Source organism: Apteryx mantelli, chromosome 4 (genome assembly GCF_036417845.1).
Source record: "Apteryx mantelli isolate bAptMan1 chromosome 4, bAptMan1.hap1, whole genome shotgun sequence".
NCBI classification, from domain to species: Eukaryota; Metazoa; Chordata; class Aves; order Apterygiformes; family Apterygidae; genus Apteryx; species Apteryx mantelli.
The window spans coordinates 85,839,171-85,864,256 of NC_089981.1; the positions used below are offsets into that span (position 1 = coordinate 85,839,171).

The following is a 25,086-nucleotide window of genomic DNA, read 5'->3' on the forward strand; positions in this document are numbered from 1 at the left end:
CATGGCCCACAAAGCAACTAAGAATAATACATGGGTTTGTATTGCTGTGCATGGTATTCCTGTACCCAGCTGTAAACCTGTGGATTATTAAGCAAATTATGCTATTCTGAACACCAAAAATGCTGATGTCTTTCTATAGTTTGTGAAAGGGTTTTTTGCTTGGAGACTTGCTGTCTGTAATCCACTTGAATTCAAACAACTTGTATCAAGCTGAAAATTTAGCCAAATTAATGCACTTTTAATAGAAATGCATGTTAAGGTTGCACTTAAGTATTTTGTAATAGAAGCATATGTTTCCTTCTTGTTGGACAGGCGAATCAACACTGCTCTCAGAACTAGCTTTGCTAATATCCTCGGAGCAGTTCTAGTTCCTACAATGCTGTATTTTCATGTTTAAACTCAAACTGTATTTTTGTCTACAATATAGCTTAAAAAAAATCCAACATGACTTGATTTCAATGTTTTGGAGACGGTGATTGTAGAGGACGTCTACCAAGTCCCTCCTCTGACCCCACTGGTTGGATAAACTGTTGCGTAATGGTTTTGGTACTCTCTTTACAGCCAAGACATTCAAGGTCACTGGTAGTGCTGGAACATACCCAGAAGGGGGGGGGGGGGAGTAAGCAAACTATCTGGAATGTCATGACACAAGGTTTTTTTGTTTGTTTGTTTGTTTGTTTTAAACAAAATGCTACCCACTTGTATTACTGAAGTTCTCAGATAATGGGAGCTGGATGTTGTTCAGCCCAAAGAAGCATGCGCATTAGGAAATGACTTTTCAATTCTCCTAAAGTCTATTTTAAAGTCTTAACGTTCAAGGTTTAACCATCTGGGTTACATAGCCAGAATCCAGACAATGGCACTATGTCCAGGCATTTGATAACTTCACAGCTAAAACACAGCGGGGTTCTTGTGCTTTCCCTTTTGCGTTTTACCTCCAAGTGAATTCAAGGCTTTTTTTTTTTTTTGCAAAAGGTGTCATGCTCAGACTGGTGAAGTGACTATTAACGGTATAAAGACTATTTCTTGGCTGTGGTAGTACCTCCTATGAGTCTCTGGAAACAAGATTGCCCCCTGCCTCTCCTCCCCAAAACAGGGCTTTAGTGTCTCTGGGATTTGTCTTGTGTTTTCCCCTTGTTTCCTGCTGAAGCTGGATCTAACAGGGAATGAGCTCTTCCTGAGCCACTAGAGGTTGCTGTTAGATGACTTTAATGTAACCCAGGCTAAAACCTGCCTCTCTCCTTTTTGCAATACAAATATACAATATGGGCAATGGCTCAGTACAGAACAGGGTGTCATAGTCTTACTGGGCTTAGTTTTGCTGTTGTGAGTTTACTTCCAATCAGCAAGGATGCGAGTTCAACTTCTGTTTCTGCAGTATGTCTCAAGAGTGTTTTGTGTAACTTTCTACACTCTTCTGGGAAAAAAACTTGAAAAATTTCATGCGCTTCCTTGTGATAAGCGGGTCTTAACTATGTTATCAGTTGCTTTGTCATAGTCAAACTGTGGATTTCCACATTCAAATCTATTCTAAACAGAGGCTTACTTTTCTGTTTGTTTTTAATGCTGTAGACTTTCCACAGCTATGGGCTGAACTTTTATTTGCACTATAGCTGTAAAAGGTGATAAGCTCGAGTTACAAGGATCCCTGTAAGGGAAAATCAATAACCTTTTTTTTTTTTTCGGGGGGGGGTGTGTTTGGAAAAGGTTTATCTAAGATGAGCCTTCTTTCAGAAATAGAACTGTATTTTCATTAAGAGCTTGTCATGTAATTTTAACAGTAAAGTTAATGCTCTTTGAAAATGTGGATAATGCCTTAAAGATAAGAACTGGCCTCTGTATGTTTTCATTAAGCTACTGAAAAATGTTTGCTATGGTAACTCTTGCCTAAGAAAATGAATATCTTGGTTCTACCCATGTAGTGATGTTTAAGTGCTACAAAACATTAGTATAAACACAGTAGAAAGGGGAAACTATGGTATGGGGGGTTGTGGTTTTTTCTCTTTCTTTATTCCTTCTTTTGGTTTGTGTGGACTCTGTCTTTAATATCCTATTTTATTCCGACAGAGAACTGGCTCTGTTTTTGGATGCTGATTGATCATACCTGTTTAACCCCTGACTCCAATCTTGCGACTGGATGAGGAAACATACTGGCCTGTCACATCCAAGGATGTGTGTCAATAGTTGCACCTTTAAATGAATCTTGTGTTCTTAATGTTATTGTAAGTACTTGCCAAAGGGGGTTATTTTCACTGGTATACGTAGTCCATGTGGTAGTGGCTGGCTATGGTGCAAGTGGCCCCTTGGGCCTGTAATGATGATGACTGCAGATGGAGCCACAACACTGCACTGCTGCTGTTCAGTTGTGTGCTGCCCTGGAGAGAGATGATACAGTCGCTGTAGGTGTGTGACACAGGAGAAGCGCGGTGTACACCCAAACACCCATCAGCCGACGAAGCAAAACACAAAACCGATTAACGATGACCGCACACTGCACCAAGCAAGATGACAAACCTGCAGGCGGATGCTGCAGCCTGGGCTACACTTCTTTCTTTGGCTTGTTTAAAATGTTATTTCCTCGTGAGGCTCAGCGATGCAGGGGCAAGCAAGGCTGGCGGGGGGCAGGTATAACAAAGTGTGCCCCGGGGGTGGGGGGGGCAGAAACAGGTGTTGTTTAACGCAGGGAGCCGTTAGTGAGATGGGGACAAGCCCTGTCAGAAAGGGGGCAGAGCCCTGGGCTGCTCGTGGAGCTATAAAGAAGAGCAAATAACAAAGGCTTTAAAAATAAGCGCTATTTGCGCTGCTTTTTTCGGGGGGGGGGGAGGGCTTCCCCCGTGCCCAGGGCCCCCCTGCTGCCAGCCGGTAAGGCGCTGCCAGGCCTTCCCCGGCGCCGGGGGCAGGACGGGGCCGGGCGCGGCCCCTCGGCGGGCGGGGGAGGGGGGGGCCGAGGCCGGGCGCGGGTGGCGGCGCGGCCCTCAGGGCGGCCGCGGCCTCCCCAGCGGCGGCGGCGGCCGGGCGCCGCTACCCACAATGCCCCTGCTGGAAAACAGAGTCCCACGTGACCCGCGGCGCGCCGAGCCCATCATGGCGTCTCCCAGCGGCTGCCGGCCGCAGCCCGGCGGGCAGGGCGGCGGCGCCGGTGCCGCGGCCGGGGCTGCTGGGGCCGCGGCGCTGCCGCTGCGGGGAGCGGAGGAGGACGCCGAGGGGCTGTACGTGGCGGTGGAGCGGTGCCCGCTCTGCAACACCACGCGCCGCCGCCTCACCTGCGCCAAGTGCGTCCAGAGCGGCGACTTCGTCTTCTTCGACGGCCGCGACTCCGAGAGGTACCGAGGGGACGCGCCCCTCCCCCCGCGCGCCGCTCCCCCCTCCCTCACCCCCCCCCCCAGCCGCGCGCAGCGCAGCGCCGCGAGGGGGGCGGGGGTCACGCGGCCGTTGGCGGCGGCCGTTGGGCTGCCCCTCCCCCCCCTTCCCCTCAGAGCCGGCCGCGGGGCCGGTGCGGCCCGGCAACACGCGTGGGGGCGGGCGGGGCGAGGGCTGCGGAGGGCCCCGGAGTTTGCCGAGTTGCCGCTTTGCTTGAGTGCGGGAGCCGGCCGGGCTGCCCAGCCTCACCGGAGCAGGCAGCGAAAGTAGAAAAATAGCCTAAAAATACACATCTAGGTAACGCATAGGCAATAGGCGCGATTCTTCAAGCTCATCCTCCTGCCCTAGGCAGATCCAGGGCTTTGCGCTGCTCCAGGTCGCTACAAGGAGGTCAGAGACAGGTTGGAGATCACATGCAGTCTTCATTAGCATAGCTCTGACTCACCCGGTGAGGGATAAAAACATGTTACTTAAAATAATAATAACAAAAGAAAAAAAAAACGGTCTGGATCCTGCAGTCCCCCGTCTCTCACCTAATCAAGTGCGGTCGTCAGCAGACTGGTTTGTTTTGGTGTAATCAGCAAACTGGGGACAGCTTCAGACGGTTAGGGGCAAAAAAAAACAAAACAAAAAAAGCCATACAGTAGAATACTTGAAAAGCACATCTGTTTTCAGCAGCCTGTGGTGAACCAGTAGTCTTCTAAGTCATTAAAATCAGGAAAGTATGTGAGAAAGTGACACCTTTCTTTTCTATCCATATAAATCGTCCTGACAGTGCGCCCTTTTTAGAATTATGGAAATATTCCACTTCAGTTAATCACACACCTTCTTGCTCCTTTTTGCAAAGACTTAGCTCCACGGGAGGGCTGCTAAATAAGGATTATGTCAATAAACAAATGTTCTCATTATGTGATTCAGATGCTGATCACCGCTCTGGAGCTCATTTTCAGCTGTGAGGCTGACTCGCCTTTACAGCATGTCCATCTGAGATTCGCAGCGCTGTCTCAAGAATAGCTCTAATTTTTGGCTGATATATCTGTGCCGTGTTTATGGTCCTTTATCTGTAGCTTCATTAACAGCTGTTGAGAGTGATTTCTCAAACTATTTTGTTTGAAGGTGGTAAACAGTGTGTTGTATGTTAGGGTCCTTACAGCAAACACACTTAGCATCCTTGTGCCAAATATAAGAATAGCCAAGGAAACAACTGTTCCTTTCTTACTGCTCTGGTTCTCTGCAACGGATTCAGGCAATTACTTGCTAAGTTACTGAAGGCATTTTTGTACCATGAACTTTTTCTTTGGGTGTGTGTGCAACAGAATCTGTATGACTGGACAGTGATGTGTGGTCTCACATTTAAATAAGTTTGAATTTTTTTAAGCATAACCAAAACACAGAACATCCACTCATGTTGTGATCTGTAAACTAATTCGTGTGAGTGGGCCCTAAAGCCTTGCTGAATTTCATTAAAGTCAGCGGGTCTTTGAGTGGGCATACAGGGTCAGCCAGTATGAGTCAGCTTGCAAAACTGAGGCCTTAGTCTGCCACTTCATGGATTTTCTTTTTTTACATGAAGGACTGTGTCACAGAACCACAAACTGTATTTTAGTCTGTCTAAATGGAAAACTTGTGTTTGTGTAAGATGCCTTGGGATTAACTGCAGGTTCCATGAAAAAAATGTTTTTTTAGAATTTGGAACGTGAACCCAAATATTTTTGCCTGCTCTTTTCTTAACATTAAGATTTTGGCCACACATCAGGCTTAATTATGGAAATTCAGTTGTAGTCTTCATTATAGTGGAACCGCTGTCATTCTGTATTAACCAACCCTTAAGAAGTTTCTCTACCCATTAGAAAAAGCAACCATAAAGATGTGGTCTTAGCCAAGGTACCAGAGGTAACAGCTTGTTGAAAATCTCTCTTATCTTTTCATGTGAGCTGAGTTCAGCTTTTCCGTGTTACTGTTTTCACTTGATCCTACTAAGGTGCTTTAACTGCCCCGTTCATCTTGGGCTTGAAAATGTACAGGACATTTAAGCTGTGTTTCTTAACTGCAGGAAGTGTGGAGTTTCCTTCGCTTCTTTTTTTTTTTTTTTTTTCTTTCTCTTTTTTGGGTCTCCGGATGTTGTGGTTGCCATCTATGAGGATCACTCCACTATTCTGTTCTTCTACCAGCCTCCATTCTGGGAGCCTCCCTGTTCTCGAAATTTCTCCAGGCTTTGTTTCTCCCGCTACTCAAAGCTTTCCCAAGCAAGCAGTACAGTTCTTTGAAAACAGAGCCACCATATAGCAACTTCATGTTCATGAATTAAATAGTGTTAACATAAATGTGCTTGTTTGCAGCAGGAAAGCACAGTGCACGGACAAAGCTGCATAAATCTTGGATTTCTTGTAGGTGTTCTTCGAAGATAATGGGATGACTTATTTTTGAAACTTTGCTTGACATGTTTTATCTGCATTGTATAGTTAATACTTGCAATGACTGACATTGGGGTGAGAGAGAAATTTGGGCATCTTGATGCATTTCTGAGGTCAATTTTAGTTTTTTCCCCATTGTAGGCGACTAGTGAGTTTCTATGAACCTTTCTTGCAATGTGAGCATAGAGGTGGAGAAATTCTTTTAAAATGTGACCAAGCACCATGGCAAAGTCATTCAGGGACAGGTGCTGTAAACTGGCTAGATTTCAGATTGTGTTTCCTGTCATCATTATTTGTTTTACTTTATGCCTTTTAGTAGTAGCTAGGTTAATTTTTTATCAGCATAATGGTTAGTACTGCCCAAAGCCAACAGGATCATGGCAAGGGCTTTTCTGTGTACATGGGTCGTAAGCATGGTGTGAGAAATTTAGCTTCAGAATGGGGAAGTGTATAGGGACACCTGTGCCTACCGCTTGTCTTTTTGATGTGTTACAGGTTTGGGGGGGGGGGGGGTTATCTGTCTCTTGTGATAAGAAAGAGAGCGTAACCCATTGTATCCAGTGGTGTTTTATTTTTAGAATCTTCTTGTGATTTTTCTTTCTAAGAAGATAAACATATGTTCAAGCAGTAAGAATTATTTCAGATTTCTTTTCAGTGGACTGTTTTACATGCTAATTGTTATAAAAACTACAGTAAGATTGAAGTTAGGCACATGTCTGACAAAAATCACACCCCATATCTGTGAGGGGGAGAAGGGGAGAGACGGAGGAGCTGTTAAGATTAATTATTGAAATACAGCTACAATTAAGCATGAGTATTCCGGAAGTCCTCCAGTAAAGTAATCACCACCATTCTTTTCATTAGTGGTATGTTGTCTGTTCAGATTCGGGCCAGCTTCTTGATACGATGGCTTATGATTAGGAACAGGGACTTTTTGTAGCATGGGGTTTTACTATAGCCAATAGATACAGTAATGGATTCAGCTATTTCTGTCCTCAGCTCCTTCAGCATTAATCAGTTTCTGTAGATTAGGAAGTGCTTCTTCCTGGTTACTTCTCTCTAATTATGAACGTGCCAGGGAATAAGCCAGGTGACCACAGAAAATCTAAGGTTAATGTGATAGGATTGAGGATAAAGAAATATTTAAGGGATAATTTGAGATACTAAATTCTCTACTTCTCTCAGTTTACATTTTAGGGAAATATCCATAATAGTTCATTCAAAGACATGTTTGTTTCTTGCTAAACTGAAAGGCTGTAGATACATAGAGAAAAATTAGTTACATGATGCAATGCAATTAAAACTAGAGCTATATAAAGAAATGGAAATGTTTGCTCAGAGAAACCTGCTGAAGAAGTTTGTAGGGGCTGTTTGGCATAGTTGCTGAAGTGTATGGCGAGTTGTAGTTTTTGCAGGCTTTCACAAATATTTTTATTTTCCCTCACTGGTAAGAACTTAATTTAGTCCCAAAGACTGGACACATCAGTCAACTTTTCCATAATGTGATGGACACGATTTGGGTAATTGGGTTTAGTCAGACTCCATGCCTATTAATCCAGCTTTGAAAACAAGAATTGCCAAATTACCACAGCTCTCCTTGTGTGACTGCTGAGCGTTGTGTTTCTTGGCCAAGTTATTTTTGGTTGTAGCCGAAGGTCAGAGGTACAGTAGGCGTGCATTACTCTGTGGTAAACACGAGTCTCGTACAGCGCACTTTGTGTAATTTCCATGATGACTGGTGGAGTGAGGACACACGGGAAGAATGAATGTGCTGGGCTGAGCAGCTGGGCTCCAGTTGCACCACATTCCTCAGGCTCACGCGTTGCCTCTGGCTTTCCTACCTGGTATTGTGTTATGTTCCAGAAGGAAAGCAGATATTTTTGGTTGACCAAGAAGGCAGCAACCAGAAGTTTTGATGTCATTTTAATGCTGTTGTCATCTGGAAGGATGATTACACTTTGTAAACCCAAAGTTAGTCTCCAAGCTTTCAGATTTCAGCACTTCAGGGAAAGAAATGAAGCATTTTTGAGTTTTACCTGAAATTAAACCCAGAGAGTTGAGCAGAGAGAGAAGCACCAGATGCCATACTGTCAAGGCTTACTGTATAATTCTTTCCAAAGAAAAGCTTAATTATCTGTGAAATAAAGGACTTGGTTGTATGTGAAATGTTAGACCTCTGCTAAGATGAAAATGTAAATTCTACATATTCCAGAGGGACATATAATGAATTCTTTTTCCATACATGGACTTACCCCTAGACACGCTTCTGAGGTGTGGGTCAGGATGGTATTGTAACATGGTAGGCATGAAGGAAAGTTGAGAAGCCATATCCTGTCAGAACACAAAGTACATCCGCTGGTTTTTTATACTGTCTAACGCTCTTGGCCGTCTCTCTTGCTATTTACCTCTTACAGTTAGCTTTGTGGCTTTATGCTTCGTTGTAATTGTGTGCTACATTGTGCGTACGTATGTTGTTTGTACGCTATCTTCTTTAAGTGTGTTTCTCCATGCATTCTGGAACATGGAGGTGAGCAGAGCACGGCTGTTCCATATTCAAAGGATGGCAACACACGATGATGAATCTAAAAAATTTCCCTTCTGCTCAGTTCTTTGCAGTTCCCATACCCCAGACATCCAGTGAAGCAGGACTGCATTTGGGTCATGGATCTGTGATGGCTACAAGTGCCTAGTAGAAATAAGTAGCAGACAGTACAAATTATTGCTGTTTCTGTTATAAGCAAGATTTGGGTGTCATGTAAAAATATTGAAAGATTATTGTCCAGTTTGGAACCAATACCAAATAAAGTGCCAGACGCTGCCAGGTTAGAAGGGAGAAAATGCAGGGTATAGTGTATGAAAACCTGCATTTCTCAGTGCCAGAATGGATTCAATTAATACCGGCAGAGCCTGTGAAATGGCAAAATTCAGACTGTGCAGCACACTGACACAGTACTGTTAATATCTCCAGTGACTAAAGGTTTTTTTAGTATATGTTTTACTTAACACCATGAAATACTGGTATTGCTAAGCTATAAATTTTTAGAAATAGCAAGTAGTTAAGGATAATGTCAACAAGTTTTGATAATGCAACAAGCTGGTATTTCCTCAGTTTAGAGGTTTTGTTGCTATTCTGGCGAGAGGGAGATGCTCTAGAATTCTGCAAGGGTTTTATACATTTAACTGTTACTTCCAAAGATTAAGACAAATTTTTGAGATTTAGAGAATCCCACAAGCTTCAGTCTTTTTACTGTTTTAGATAACTTACAATGTAGCATTGTACAAAATAATCAGTGCAAACATTTAATCTCTTGCAGGTTTTCAGACAAGAAAGAAAGGCTGATGCATCTTAAAACCAAACAGAGAGAATTCCAAAAACAGTAAGTTGAGTCAATAAATGAAAATAAACTATAAGAATTCTCAAAAAAATAAAACATTCTAATGCACTGCTCTTGGACATATATGTAATCCAGACAGATAACTTTCAGTTATGTTTCCTCCTCTAGTGTTTTGAAGGCCATGGAAGGGAAGGAGATAACTGATCAGCTGGTGAGTTATTCAAAGTGCTCCAAAGTTTTTGAACTCTCTGAATTCCTAGATCTCATAGATTAAAGTTACATTTTACCTTGGGGGCATTGCATTGATTTACCAAAAAGCCTATTGTAAGCAAAACTGAAATTGGGTTCTACAAGCAGAGTGCTCCAAACCACCAGTATGTTTCACTTATTAGGTGTTTTTTCAATAACCTTTTATATTAACTGACTTTGTAGTAAGCATTCAGTTTATTTGTGGCATTCATCTATGCACAGAGTAGTATATGAAATATTTATTTATTGGTCTGATCCAGTTAAGAACATCCTGCACTATAGCTCCTGGCTTTGCTGTTAATCATTCGTCACTGTGTTTGAAATCGTTTGTACCCTAGAATTGCTGAGCATTCTTTTTCAGAGATGGAAAATAATGTCGTGCAAGATGAGGATTGAGCAGCTGAAACAGACCATTTGCAAAGAAAATGATGAAATGACAAGACGTGAGTAATGCCTGTGTTTCTGTGATATGTAAAACCTCTGTGCCTTGAAGAGTGAAATATCAATTGATGTGAATTTGAATGTTAGTTTTAAAAATGGTGAATTTCCAAACTGTCATTTCTTAAATCAGTTTGCAGGCAAATCAGTGAGTGATTTGAGTCATTTTATGCTTGGGTTCTAATTAACAAACAGTATATCTATTATTCAGCTGAATGAAGATCATTTTGCAACAGCTTAAAAAGTAAATGCAATGCTTAGCAGCCTATGACTTCAGCTTTGTTTCTGCAGTTGGTTTTCTTCAATGTGGTGTTTCTGATCACTTCCTTTCGATAAAGAGGAGTAAATAGCTCTGCAACTAATATGAATTTCATGTAACTGATGAATTTTAACCCACACCTTTTTAGAAACCTTAAAACCCTGCTCCAGCAAGACTCTCATTGAAATACGACATAGGCTGGTGAGTTGCTATCACTCAGCAGCTTCAGTTTTGAAACTCATTAAATATTTTACGCACACGAGAGATTTGTAGTGTCATCTTTCAGAAGAGAATATGCAGCACTCCTTACAATCTGCACACAAAGGAAAGATAGGAAGCATATTAAGGCACATATTGACTGAATCAGGAGCATTTTAATGACTTGAAATTCAGGAGGAGCCGTACAGAAAGCGGAAGCACAGGCATATGACTGAGAATGTTTATAAAGGAATAGCACAAGCTTGCAGCTATAACGTCAAAAACGTTGAGGTGCAAAGTGACTTTCAATTAATGAGGAACATGGATAGTAACAATAAGAAATACATAATAAGAGCAAGACGAAGGAGTGGGTGAACCTGCTAGTTAACAGGAAAGACAGCAAATAATAGTTAATGCAGGGAAGTCGGAAATACCCAGTGCTTTCTTTGCTTCATCTTCACACAAAGAAAATGTGATCAGGTGCTTAACCAGATTAAATTTTACATGATGAGAGGACTGCAGGCCAAGGAAAGAAAACAGCCAGTTAAATATTATTTTGATTATGTAAGCAGGGCCTCATGAGATTAACCTTAGAGTACTTAAGGAGCAACCTGAAGCAGTCTGTGGAACACTTGATCTCATGAAGGAGAGAGGCTATCCCGGGAAACAGTGAAAACAGCATCTCTTTTCAAAGGGTGGAGGAAGGGAGAACCTTAAACCGATGGCTCAGTCATCCTAATATAAACCTCCGATTCCCTTGCAGGTACCTAGAAGATAAGGTAATTAAAAAATAGATGTCACTCTTTGTTAAGAATAGGTCTTGTCAAATCAATCCCCTTCTCTAGGGGGTCAAGTGCTCTAGCGAAGGAGGAAGCAGAAGGTGCAACATACATTGCCTTTGGAGACTCCCCAAAACTGCTTCACAGGCAAGCAAAGAAATATGCTGTGGATGTAATCACTGCAGGGTTGACACAAATGTCTAGAAAGGCTGCATTCAAAGAGCGGTGATACTTGTCAAACTGAAGAGGTGAGACAGGTGGAGCTCAGCAGGAACTTGTCCTTGGCCCAGCTTTGTTCGGTATTTTCCAGAATAGCTTGCGTGGTGGAATAGAAAGTGGAATGGTTGAAGCCAAAGTGGATGATGATATGATTTCTGTGGAAAACAGGATCGAATTCAGAATCATGCAGATAAATTGACAGAATCATCTAAAAGCAACAAAGTTCAGGTGCAGAGTGTTTAGGAAAGAGAAACATATATAAACACAAAGTGGGGAAAGCAGGTAAGATTTGACAGGAAAGGATCTGAGAAGTCACAAATGAAATGTAAATTATCAATCTAACAGTGCTGCAGAAAGGTTCAGAGCTCATTCTGAGTTATACTAACACAAGCCTTGCATCTAAGATAGAAGCACTTATCCTGCTGTGCCTGGCATTGCTGATGCTTCAGTAGAGTCTGTAGTCCAGTTTGAGCAATTTAAGAAAGACATAAGTCAGCTGGAGAAAGTCCAGAAGAAAATATTAGGAATAAAAAACAGGGAATGATTAAGAAAATTGATGTTTGGTTTAGAAAAGAGGAAGCTGAGGAAAAGCAGCTTTTCAGTAGGTAAAAGATTATTATGAAGGGGATAATAATTGCCTGTTCTCTTTAGTCAGTGAAGAAAGGACAAGAGGAAATCAGGGTGACTTTGAGTGAGGAATTTAATCACCTTTTCCCCAAATCCAGCTCTGACAGAGGAAAAATGATGGGACCAGCTGTGTAGTGATGTTGTGCAGTTCCCTCACTGTAGGCTGCTAAAGGGCTGGACAAGTGTATTGTGAATGATAAAGATATATTTGAGCTTCTGCAGGGAAGGGAAGGGGAGTTCCTATACATTTCTGTTATTCTGTGAAATGTATTAATACACAAATGCTTTTAATCTGCAGCTGCTTTTACTAATCATCTGATTCACAAAGAACCTGCTTAGATTTAACTCATGAATTGACATAGCTATTGCCTCACCAGACTGTCATCTCATTAGCTCAGTTACCCAAAAACTGCTCTTGCAGATAGACCTTAAATGAACTCTTGCAACAAGTAGACAGTGGATCAGGAATCCAACGTGTTTCTCTTAGAAAAGAGACCACATTAGAAAATATAAATAGGTTGTTTCTTTTCTTTTGAATATGGCACAATTTAGTTTTCTGAAATAAAAACATTTCTAGAATATTGGGCTCCTGCTTATGCATTTGACCCTCTTGGATACCTCAATAATTGGTGCTTCTTAAAATAAGGTTTTAAAATGTGTGTGATTGCCTTCTCTCTGCAGAAAACAACTCAGGGAGACAATTCTGCAAATATCTGGCATAGCTCTGTAGTGGGCACAAAGGAGTGTGCATGTGCTTGCGTTTATCAGGCAATGTAAATGTGTGGGACATAGTGGTACCTGAAATATTTCTGGGGACAAATTTTTAATCAAGGCAGCAGCATGTTTGGAGTGTTCTCCCCTGCTTTTCATTGCTGTTGGCCCTGCAGAGAAGGGAGTTGCACTCAGCAGAAAATAAAAGCCATCCAAGTGCAGCATGAGTGTGAAAATTGAACAAATTGACGTTTTTCTACATCTTTGTCTATTATTCTTTGTGCAAAGGGAGAGTTTGGGATATATGGATGCAATTATTCATTTTAATGGGCCACAACAGAGCAGATAGAGCAGTGGGAACAATTTCTCATGTTCAGAGAAAATGCCCTTTGTGTCTGTGGCGGTAGGTGCACGCTGCAGGGTACCCCACAGTCCTGGTCTCCCACATTTCCGGACCAGGGACAAGCCAGAGTGCTGTGCAGTTCCACCTCTGCCAGTGAAAACCAGGGCTAGCTGGCTGAACGCGGCTGGGCACGCACCTGGGGATGGGAATCACTCTTGGTTCCCATTCTTCAGATGTAGCCTTTATATTTTGTGCTCTCATTTTGTGAAATCCGGCTGTCTAAATGTGTTGGTTAGGGCAGCAGTCATTCCTTAGATGTTTTCTTGGTTTTCTTTTTAATAATATAAAATGTAGCTTCTTTCAGCAGCAAATGCCATGGAGCATCCTTATTGCAGCTCTGGTCTCACATATGCCTTGCAATCAAAATTTATCAGTAAAACAATGTCCGGGCTTAGTGCTTCCCTTCAGTGCAAGGGACGGTTATCCCACTTCTTGATTACAGGAAAGTGAATAGTCTGTCTTGGTGTAATGGAACCTGACTAATACTGTTTCTGTTCAGTCATAAAAACTGAAACTGGGTGACTAGTAGATCAGGACTCCCATTCAAGCTAGAGTACCTAAAGATTTCTAGACATGTGTTTGGAGACAGTGTACAAGAATTATTTTTCTGTGCTTTTGAAAGAGAGAGATGGTTCACCCACTCTGTCCAGTACCCTATGTTTGTGGAAGCTTTACTGCAGTAACTCATTTAATAGGCAAATCAGCAGGTGCTCTTGAAGGGTATTTTTCCAAGCCTTAGTGTGCCTAATGCGTGGAGTAAATTCAGGCAGTTGCTGTCAGTCAGACTTTCGGTGCAGGAGTGCATTTGTCATTTTGTGACTGGGAAGGGAGGTGGTCGGTATTCCCTCGGGGTAATAAGAAGGTGCGCTGTTGGGATCCAAGTGCTTTAAGAGCACATACATGACTGCAAAGCTCAAGTAACATACACTAAAAGAAGCAGTGGTGCCAGGAATTGTGAATCGAGATGCTATCTGCATTGATTTTGGCTGCAAGCAGTGCATGCCTTTTTGGCCAAGACCACGCAGACGTGTACATTCAAGCTATTTCTGTCATGATGATTACCCCAGAAGTTTAATTAAACTATGAAATCTGGGCTTTTCTGCTTCAAATCCAAAAACAGCTGCATAGAAATATGGAAAAACTAATCCCAATTTCAGTCTCTTTGTAGATCTTCAGAAAAGTTTAAAAAGTTGTATCGCTTAGCAGTTGGAAACTCTTAATAGTGAAGCAGGGTCTTTCATTAAGCTTCTGTAGATCTTGTTTTCTGTAAATGTTAATAAAGCTTTTCTCAAGCTTACCACAAGTACATCACAGCTCCCTTTTCAAGGCTAACGTCTGCTGCTGTTTTCACAGACGCAGAGGGGCTTCTGAGAATTAAAGAGGAGAACCAGAAGCATTATCGCAGGGCTCAGCGGCATCAGGAGAAGAAAGAGAAGATCCAGAGGCATAACCGCAGGTTGGGAGACTTGGTAGAGAAAAAAACCTATGACTTGAAAACCCAGCATGAACATCTGGCAAATCTTCGCCGGACACACATCCTGGAGCTAACATCAGTCATATTTCCCATTGAAGAAGTAAAGACAAGCATGAGGTACAGAAGGCTTATCCTTTTGGACTCATTTTGCTTAGCTTTAGACACCCACAAGTGAGTCACACAAGTCTAAGCTAGGTACTCTGGCTCCCTTAGCATCTATGGAGAGGAGGAGGTGTTTCCCAAAGGAATCCTTCCCAAAGACAGAGATCCAGAACAGAAGGATCTGGTGGTACTAGTATCTCCCCCCCTGAGAGATCTGAGGCATGTGCCCAACATTAAGCTCTCTCAAAATAGGTAATTAATCCCAGAACAAAGTAAAATAGTTTTGATAACAAGTTTTGCAGGAGTGTTTGTACAAGCATTTCATTCTCTGTGAAGTCCAGCCGAGTACATTGCTGATTATATTTTAAAAACTTTTTTAAAAACCCTCTGTTATTCTTTGGATGCTACAGAGATCCTGCAGATGTGTCTTCTGAGAGTGACAATGCTATGACCTCTAGCACTGTGAGCAAGCTCGCGGAAGCCAGGAGAACCACTTATCTCTCTGGAAGATGGGTGTGTGATGACCATAACGGGGACACCAGCATCGGTATCACAGGGCCTTGGATAACCCTTCCTAATAATGGAGACTATTCAGCATATTACAACTGGGTGGAAGAGAAGAAAACTACACAAGGACCAGGTAAGAAGCAAGGTCTCATTAGGCATCCGGGATATTCCAGAAGGCATAGGACTTGTGGCCTTGGATGCCAGCAGAAGGCACTGAGGACTGGTAGCTCAATCCGTTTGTTCTTAGCTGGATGAACCTGAGTTAGAAATAAAGAAATGCCAAGAAAGGGATCAGTTCATTGAAAACCTCATTTGCAGGAAATGCTCATTGGGGCAATAATGTAATAGAGAAATAAAGTCAATTATTCACAGCTTTGACATGGTTCACATGCCATAGATTTAACAGGAATTCCAAGAATTACTATTTTCTACTGGCTTCTGACAGACTTAACTGTAAATGATTACTGGATTCAGGCAGTTTTCAATACTGACAAATGACATTTTCCAGAGTAGACTTCAGTAACACATTAACACTCCCACTGAGGCTTCATACAAAATGAGACTTTCGTGATGCTTTTATTTCTTTTAGATATGGAACATAATAACCCTGCTTATACCATCAGTGCTGCATTGTGCTATGCAACTCAGCTCGTTAACACTTTGTCTCTCATACTTGATGTAAATCTTCCGAAGAAGCTCTGTAACAGGCAAGTAATTGCAAGCCTCTAAGAAGATGAATCAGGGACCAGTTTTGACTGATCTTGATTTGATTTGGTTTTGTGAGCATGTCGTTACTTGGAACAGCTTTTATGGTAATGGTTGATGGCTCATGGCTTTCCGTGCTGTTTAACTTTGGGGGGAGGGCTAGTAGAGTTTTAGATCACAGTTAATAGTCCCTTCCTCCTTTTTACCTCCTGAGAGCCTAGAGCAACCACCATCATTCAGAATGACAACTTATTAATAGACGTATTCAGCCTCCTCAAATTGGGAATGAGATATGACAGTGCGTGAATAGCACTTTTCATTTTATGAGACCCTACTGTGCATTACAAAATCCCAGACCAGTTCAGCAACTCTTAGTCATCTTGAATAGCTCCACTACATATATGAGCTAACAGAAATCATTAAGAGCTGTAGAACAAGGCTTTATAATATGACAGCAACGTAATTCTCTTTGGGGTAGAACACCAATGGGGAACATAGCTGGCTGCCAGGCGTCTGGGAGTGTATCGTGTAAACTCCAGTTGTGATGAAAAAAATTAGATTTTTAATGTCTGTATAGAGCAGATGGGATCTGTAGAGAAGTATTGGGGAAGCTGCGGACTTGGTCAGTCGTTCAGGGGTCTCAGCTCTGCTGCTGAGATTCTTCAAGGGCTTAGAACAGTGGTGCCCAAGCGAGGGCACAAAAGTTGTGCGGGATCACTGTAGTTTTTTATCTTATGATTTGGGTGCTCAGTCTTTTCAGAAGGAAAGGATTTGGAACAGAATATGAACTGAGATTTAAAAGGAGAGCCAAAATAGTTTGGCTGCAACAGACCTTTCTGAGTCTGCATGCTGTTCACATTGCTTGCCCTGTAGAAACCAATGAGACCAGGGCGAGCAGGGCTTGTTGGGGAAATGCTAACAATCTCGCAAGGTGAAAAACACTGATCTCCTGAGCACTCTAAAACTGGCTGTACAATTTAAACAAGTGCTCACTACGAGAATGTTTACTCCATGATATGTTAAGAAGCCAGGGTACAGAATGCTGATGTCTTCAGTCAGTGTATTTCCATAATGTTTTGCTGTGTGTGTGTGCGTGTGTGCGTATGTGCACGCGTGTGTGTGTGCCTGCGGTCTTTCAACAGCGAGTTCTGTGGAGAGAATCTCAGCAGACACAGGTTCACGCGGGCAGTGAAGAAGCTGAATGCTAATATCCTTCACCTTTGTTTCTCTCAGGTAGGATGAATGCACGTTTGGTTTCTTTAAATAGCTTTTAAAATATCAACTATGACTGCAGGTTTCCTCCAGTAACTGGTGATGTTTTTCTTGCCTTCCCCTTAGCATGTAAATTTAGATCTGTTGCACCCACTGCATACGCTCAGGAACCTCATGTACCTGGTCAGCCCAGACACTGAGAACTTGGGCAGGTAAGAGCAGTATCGATGCACCTGTGACTGAATTGCTTTTGGAGTTATGCATTTGCCATGTTATTTATGAGGGAAATTCTCCCCTTTTGCTGCACCTATGGATGAGTCCTCTTCAGCACATCAGAAATCAGGGTGGTTGCAAGAAGACAGGCGAGGGCAGAAAATGGGGGGATCTTAGTAGGAAATTAGATTTCAGAGATCTCTGCACACTGTACTTTTGCATATGGCAGGCTCAGCTGGAGAATTTGTGACTAACTTTATGGACTTGATGTTTGCTCTGTGCCCAGAAGCAGGAACTCCTTTCCTCTGCGTGACAGCAACACACGTCCCAGGCAGTCTCTTTGTGCTCCAGATACGACTGTAATCACATCTTGCCAATATATAAATATCTAAGAGCATCCAGTAGTATAAACCCTAAAACAAACACTGGGTAAGGCTTTCACAAAATACCTCCAATCAGTGAGCCCCGTAGACCAAAGTCCGCTCTTCAAATAATACTAATTTTTATGTAAATTAAGATTAAAGACAACCTTTCTGTTAATTTAGTAGGCAATGTAAAGAACATCCGTTACTGCAGGCTGCATGCACCAGGTCTAATATTCTTCCCTTTTTTACAACTTAAGTATGAAAAAGCTAACAGCATTGATTTCCTCTTGGGATCGTCCGGTCACAAGTCACTTGTGCCTGGGACAGTCTACAAATATTAGTTTAATCTGACGACTGCTTTATCCTCCTCAAACACACACATGTTCTGACATTTACTTTTTGACCTTGTTCTAATGTACAGTTCTTGCTTTTATTTAAAAACCTGCAGTGCCGCTAAGATGAACTGAATTCATGTCTCTCAGAACTTATGTTGTGTCCTTTGGTTATATCCCAGCTGGTTTGAACCAAAGGCAAGGGGAGGCAAATCCATCTAACCTAGCTCAGTTTGGAAAAAGAGGTGCTTGCTGCTGCTTGTCTGAAAACAAGGGAATTGCAGGAAATACCTGGTGAATGAAGAGCTGTGTTGTAGAAAGTAGTTACTGTAAAGGATCCAAGTGCCACGGTGGACTCACTTCTCTGTGTGACTGTTACCAAGTTTCACATGCATCAACAGGGTCCACATAGCAAAAGAAGAGGTTACAGGAAAGAGTAAAAACATCACTGGAGAAAATACCTGCCAGGGAGGGAAATAATTTGATCTTTTTAAAACTCTTTTAGCTCATCAGAGATGAGAGTGAGAGATGACTTGATTTCCACACCTTCATGGGGAGGAAATGCAGGCTACTGAATGGCATCTTAGTCTTGCAGAGAAGAGCGTAAACACCATTGGAGGCAAAGAGTCTGAGCTAAATTGAAATGAGGCACATGCTTTTAACACAGATTAATTATCTGCAAGAATGAAGGTGGAGATCCTCCATTTCCTGATGTCTCCCAGTCAAGGCTCAATGAGTTTCTGGAATGGATGCTTTCATCAGGCAGAAGTTACTGGGCTCAGGACAGGGGGAACTGGGTGGAATTTAATATCCTTTGTTATGTAGGAGGTCACAGCAGATGATCTGATGGTCCTTTCTGGCCTTAAACCTGATGACTCTCTTCTGATGTGGCCTTGTTAAGCAAAATGCTTTGCCAGAAGGCAGCGCTCCCATTCGTTTTTATATTATGAAAGAGGAGTGTTTACCTTTGCAGGCAGTTGAGAAATTAAAGTTTGCAGCAACCAGCTGTCTTTATTTTGCTTTAGGTATCCAGGTTTGTAATTGCCTGATAGTTTCCTTTATAAGCTCCTGTTTTCAGATACATGTAATATTACCAAACTTTTATTGTTCGGATTAAAATTTTCTATCCTAAATGGCTGCTTCAGGCTGCTTCTCCGAACTTTTTATCCACGTTAAATTCTTGCTCCTGTTTCACTGAGGATCTGTAGGAGCTTTGTGCTTTGGAATAAAATTTGACAGAGACTCTGCTTGCTGTAGGAGATGAACCTTTCACTGACCCTGTGAAAATCTGCCTTTCTCTGATTGTGGGTTATGGACCGCTGAAACTGTTTGCAGATGCTCAGTGAAGACCTTTTAGATTTTGCCTCCAAGGTGCCTGTATTCTAGTGCAGGGCCGTGGGACCGGGCAGGATGCAATCGCTTCTCCTGCCAGGCAGCGGCAGCAGAGAACTCGCACAGTCACAGAACAGCTGAGGTTGGCAGGGGCCTCTGGAGCTCGTTTAGTCCAACTCCCCTCTCAAAGCAGGTTATTCAGGATCGTGCCCTGGCAAGTTTTGAATATCTCAAGTGATGGAGACTCCACAACCTCATTGGGCAACCTTTTCCAGTGTTTGACCACCCTCCCAGTAAAAACAAGAGTTTCTTTTCTTTGCACTTAAGTGCTTTCAGTTCTCCATGTCCTGGCACTTGGCAGCCTGCAGTGTCAAGGGCAGAAAGCCCTAGCTGCAACCTACCTCCCCTCCCCGCTGAAGGGGGACCCCGCATCCCTGTGTGCACATGTTCTTCCCTCATTGGCAGAGAGCTGTGAAACCCACAGCGGAAACGTGTCTGCCTGCAGACATCTTGCTGCACCTTGCAGAGAGGTAAAACAAGGGCACGCAGTAGCTGACCACGTGCTGGCTGAAGGTGGGTGCCACTAGCAGGTTTGCCTGATCCTGCTTGCAGGGAAGTGCTGCCGTGGGTAGTCTCCGCTAGTGGATTCTGCCAACCCAGCTCTGTAAGTTGGGAACCGCACCCTTCCCCTTGCTGACAGAGCTGCAGCCGTCTCGGCATGGCCAGAGCTCGTTTTAAAGATAAAAGCTGTTCTACATCAAGCTGAGATTTCCACTAGTGGAACTGTGAGTTATTATCAGTAGCTTGTGTGTGTCTGACTGTCCACTGCCAAAGTAACACAGCTCTTCTGCCGTTCCTGCTCAATGGATTGGAACCCAGCTATCGCTCCCTGGGCCAACTGTTTTCATTTTACCATTGTCGTAATAGAGTTATCGCTGCAGCCAGTGCATTTCTCCTTGCCAACTGATAAACACAGAGGTTTTAATCACTATAGGCACGACACACACACCAGGCTGCTTTGGCATGCCTGGGACTCGTACCAGTGAAGTGACGTTCCCTCTCCCGCATTGTAGCGGAAGGACTGACAGCGTTGTGTCCGTGTTCGCAGGTCTGGGCCTTTTGAAATTAGTGCTGATCTTGAAGACTCCATGGAGTTTGTGGATCCCAGTGCCACCGGTGAAACAGATGAGAGCGGAGATGAGCACGTCAGTGATGAAGAGACAGATCTAGGCACAGACTGGGAGAATCTGCCAAGCCCCAGGTTCTGCGATATCCCCTCGCAGCAGGCGGAGATGCTACAGAGTCAGAGTACACAGGTGTCTCAGCCCATCGCCAGCAGCAGCGCTGGTGGAATGATCTCCTCTGCTGCTGCGTCGGTGACCTCGTGGTTTAAGGCGTACACTGGACATCGTTAATGAGCATGGGAAAAGGATAGTAGGGTTTGTGGAAGGAATCCCTCCCTGACAATACTGTAGTAAACCTTACCTATTCAGTTAAGTAGTGCCTGGAACAAAGAAAAGGTCAGACTTTAATTTTGTAAACCAGAAAAACCTTTTTATTTACCCAAGATGACTGTGACGGTACCATTTTGTAAATTAGTTAGCTACATACTTCTGACTGATTCTCTGACGGCACTTTGTGTCTTGGTTCTGTCTGCATTGTTGAGTATCGAAGAAAAAGGACCCAGCAGCCTCCAGCTTTACCTTCCTAAGAAGAAACAGATTTTGGGAGTATCTGGATCAGAATGAGTACAGGAAGAAGGCTGCTCAATATTCAGTCTGGACAGTGGCAAATGGAGTTCACATTTTCTTAACTCCTTACAGGGTTTTGTTTGTGTGTGTTTTAAATCTGTCTTGCATAATGCAAAAATGCATATTTCTAAATTTTTTTCATTCAGGACATGAAAATTATGCATTTTTAACATGTTTTCTAATCTCCGTTGCCATATTTTTAATACAAAGAATCAGCATGGACAGGAATTCACGCAACAAATTGCTCTTGTTTTAATTTGGTTGTGGATCTTTACCCAGTTCTGCAGTAGAAAACTGGTTTGTTTCATGCTGTTTCCGCTGATCGGTAGTCTAGAAGTTTCATGTTGTGCTGTCCAAAGCACACACAGGCTCTTTACTCTTAATATCATACACCAAAGAAACACTGGACGTTCTCTTAGCTAGACCCGCATTGGACGCCGATACAGAAGGATTGCGTTGTTGCAATAATATCCGTCAGTTAGAACACCACGTTGCCACTTTTTAATGTTATAAAACCTCATTTCAAGCTAGTTTAATGAAGTCACTCGTTCTCCACACTACAGGCATTTTAAACCCTATTCTATTTTATGTTTATGGTGTTTTTTTTTTTTTCTCGTTTACCTAATGCCAAGAAGTTGATTTCATTTCACTGCAGAAACGCTCACAGCGCAGTTGGCTTGCTTGTAAAACCGCGGGAGGTGTGATGCTGACAGATGCGTTCATTAGCAAGCGCTCCTCCACTTCCTCTGCCTTTCGGTATGTATTACTTAAAGATGGGTTTGCTCAGTGAGGCTTCCAATGTATGGTTTACATTTTATCGTTGAAACATTTTACTTCTCCATGGGGTAAACTAATGTAAAAGCATCCTCCCCTCCCTCCGAGATGGAAGATTTCTGCCTCTCTTCCCTGTAGTTTTCCAGTGGCGACACAGCTCCTAACGTGGAGCGCTGGGAGGCTGCAGCGAGCGATGCACGAGCACATCGCTGGTGCCAGGCAGCGTCCTCGTGCGCGTTTCAGATACGGGCTCTGGGCCCAGCTTACCCTGCCGCCTTGTTCAGTGTGCAGCGGTTTGCCGTGGTGTTGCTCTGGCCGGCAAAAGGAGACGTGTGCTCCCTTCAGGGCCCATCAGTGCTGCCTCCGGTCTCCACTGAGGAGTGGTTGAAAAAGCAATTTGCCTACTAATGCTTGTGTACGGCAGGGTGCCGGTAAAATACTGCGTCTCCCGGCCCCCCAGCCTCGTCCGGCAGCTCCTTCTCTTTGGCCTTGGGCATGGGGATTTGGTGTCAGTAGGTTTTTTCCTTTCCTTTTTCTTTTCTTTTTTTAAGCCAAAGACCCTTAACTCCACACTAACAGCACGTACGTTGTTACATGAAGACATCCTCAGTCCTACAACTGTTTTGGTCTAAAACCTATAGTTAGGTTTGTTCTGGGAAACAAGACAGTTAAGAGAATAGCCAAGACTCCTCGACTACTGTAGTCTGAACCGGGACTAAGCCCCCCCGGCCCCGAGCCGCGAGGGCTCTCTCCAGGGACGGGGGCTGTAGGCTTTGGTTACTGTTCAGTTAACGGCACTTTACTTAGTTGCAGCTATCGGATTCTTTGCAGTTCTGAGCAACCAGCACGTATTCATGAGTACTGTATATTGGGCTCTTAGCATCTTACAACCCTTTTTGGTTCCCCGTTTATTTTGCACTGGACTCCACCATCTAATTTTTTTTTTTTTTTTCTTTTAAGCACATTTCAGTCACTCTTTCGTTGCCGCCTTTGTGCTACTTAAAACCCCTAGAGGCCAGGCCACAATTCAGCTTTGTACGCTATCATTTTCTTACTTTACAAAAATAACAAACACCTTTTTAAGCCATATTAACTTCATAACCATCATGTTTTCCAAATAATTTATTTGCAACCATGTAATATTCTGAAAGTGCGCAAAGGCATTGCAAAGGTGTTAAAATGCATTGGGATAGGTCCTTTCAAGAAGTGTTTTTGTAACAGAATACAGGTTGTGTTTTTTTTAAAGTGTTTTTGCACATGTGTAGCTAAGGGGGAAAAAAAACGTGTGTGTCCAAAACTTGAGTGCAATTGACAGGATTAGTTTTATAGGTTGTTTTTTGGGGGAGGGAGGGAGGGAAAGAACTTCCGTAATTATAAATATTTGAAGACAGCCAGCTGAGAGTTTACAAAACAATTTGCGTAGCATGAATGCAGGAATTTCAACTTAGGCCGTGACTTTTGTCCGTGACCAGTGATCTGGTGTGGCAAATCTGAGCTGCCAAGGAAGGGCCTGATTTTGAGAGCCCATCCCTCTGTTGAAAATCAGGTGCCTTTGAAGGGTCTCAGCTGGGATAGCTAACGGTTGCTAGTCACCTGCAAAAACTCTGGGCCTCTCTCTCTGCAACTTCCGAACTAGATGTAACTAAACACAAATGTTTTTTTTTTTCTAAATTTTATTGTATTATTGCAATAAATCTTTAACAGAAATTTTTTAAAGTTGTATATTTATAATTGTTACTTCTGTGTGGCTTGTTTTTTAAACCTGCTGGGGAAAGTACCGAAGAGTTTCCAGCCTTCAAAGTGTCACAGGCGTCCAGCGCTGTCATGGTTAACTTGCAGGGAGATCATGAAGTGGTGAAATATGCAATACTGATTTTAAAAGCTGTTACATAAAATACCTGCATTGACACACACACGTACCTATATGTAAGTTGACAAATTTCTCATGTAGGCGGCTAGCTTTGGACACTGTTAGGCGACTTTTTCTTATGTTGCCAGATGCAGTTAATGAATGTGAATTGCTTTTGCATGCCAGGGAACACACTCCTGTTTACAAGGTCATTTCAAAAGGACGTGAGCGTGTGCTGTTGTATGAGGCAGGTAACTACTGAAGTGAAATATTCTGTGTCTGAGCAAGGGAAAGATCGCTGTTTGTTGGCAAAACCCAGGCTCTGCCCACTAGAGCTGGGTGGCCTTAGCAGACCAAGGCTTACTGGCAGCTGAAAGATGAATGAAAAACTGGTTCCACTTAGATTTTTTGTGCCAGCTCCCTGATGGGGGACTGACAGCCTGATTGCCGTGCTCTGCGCTCAGAAGAGCGGCGGCAGCAGCAGCCTGGCCTTCCCCCAGCACGCAGAGCTGAGGTGTTCTGCTGCCTCCACCACTGACGCCGTAGTCTGGTCACCCGGAGCAAAGCTGGCTCCCCGCTCGCCCGGCTCAGCGTGCGCCTGTGGGGCTGCGAGGGGATTGCTTGGTTTGCTCCTGCTTGGGAAGTGCCATCGGCAGGCGGCTTCCTCCAGTGCCACCGCTGGGCTGCGGCCGTGCCCCGAGACCCGTCCCTACTGCAGGGTTCGAGCACAGAGCTGCCAAATGCAGGACGGGGAAGAGAAACAGCCCAGGGTGAGGTTTCAGCTCCTTTTTCACCTTGCAAGAAGTACGATTCAAGGGGAAGCTCAGACACTTCCGTGCAGTTTTGCAGCAAATCTGTGCAGGGCTTTGTGTGAAACGGGACAGGGCTGGAGGCTGGCAGCGGGGAGGACGCTGCAGAAAACGGATTGGGATCAGTAAGAAGGAGCTGAAATCAGAGAAAGCATTTAGTAGCCTCTCTCCCGAGGGAGCAGAGGGGCAAGGACCGGGAGGAGATGCTGCAGTAAAGGTGGGACTGACGGAGCACTTGGCCCAGCACGGGTGCCTTTTTCACTGGTGTTCGTGACAGAAGCCCCGAGAGTTTAATGAAAACTGGAAGCTTATGAACAAGGGAAACGTTACTACAGTTTCTTCACGGACATATCTGGAAATGCAGTCCAAGCTCCAGCCCCTCCCAGGCAGGGAATTCAAGCACACAGCCCCAGCTTTATTTCTCATTTCTACTGAAAGCTGAATTCCCAAAATCCAACTCTGACCATTTTTTTTTTATATATATATATATATATATATATATATATATATAGCCTTCTTTAAGTGTATGGTCATTAACCTTGGCTTCTCCCTAAACAAGCTTTTGAAGAAACAAATCTGCACTTGAATTTGGTGCTTAAAAAAAAAAAAAAAGACATTGCAGAGAGCTCAGTATGGCTACATTCAAAACAGACCAATTCTGGATGCAAA

General features: G+C 43.4%; 1 protein-coding gene across 1 annotated transcript; it reads left to right on the plus strand.

Moving 5' to 3' along the window:
• The first annotated feature begins 3,084 nt into the window (after positions 1–3,084).
• Positions 3,085–23,092, plus strand: ATG14 (autophagy related 14). Its single transcript, XM_067295141.1, has 10 exons — positions 3,085–3,323; positions 9,089–9,151; positions 9,278–9,320; positions 9,720–9,801; positions 14,346–14,583; positions 14,979–15,208; positions 15,665–15,782; positions 16,923–17,013; positions 17,119–17,204; positions 20,343–23,092. The coding sequence occupies exons 1-10, from the start codon at positions 3,085–3,087 to the stop codon at positions 20,647–20,649; spliced, it is 1,497 nt and encodes a 498-aa protein (XP_067151242.1). The 3' UTR covers positions 20,650–23,092.
• Positions 23,093–25,086: the final 1,994 nt, after the last annotated feature.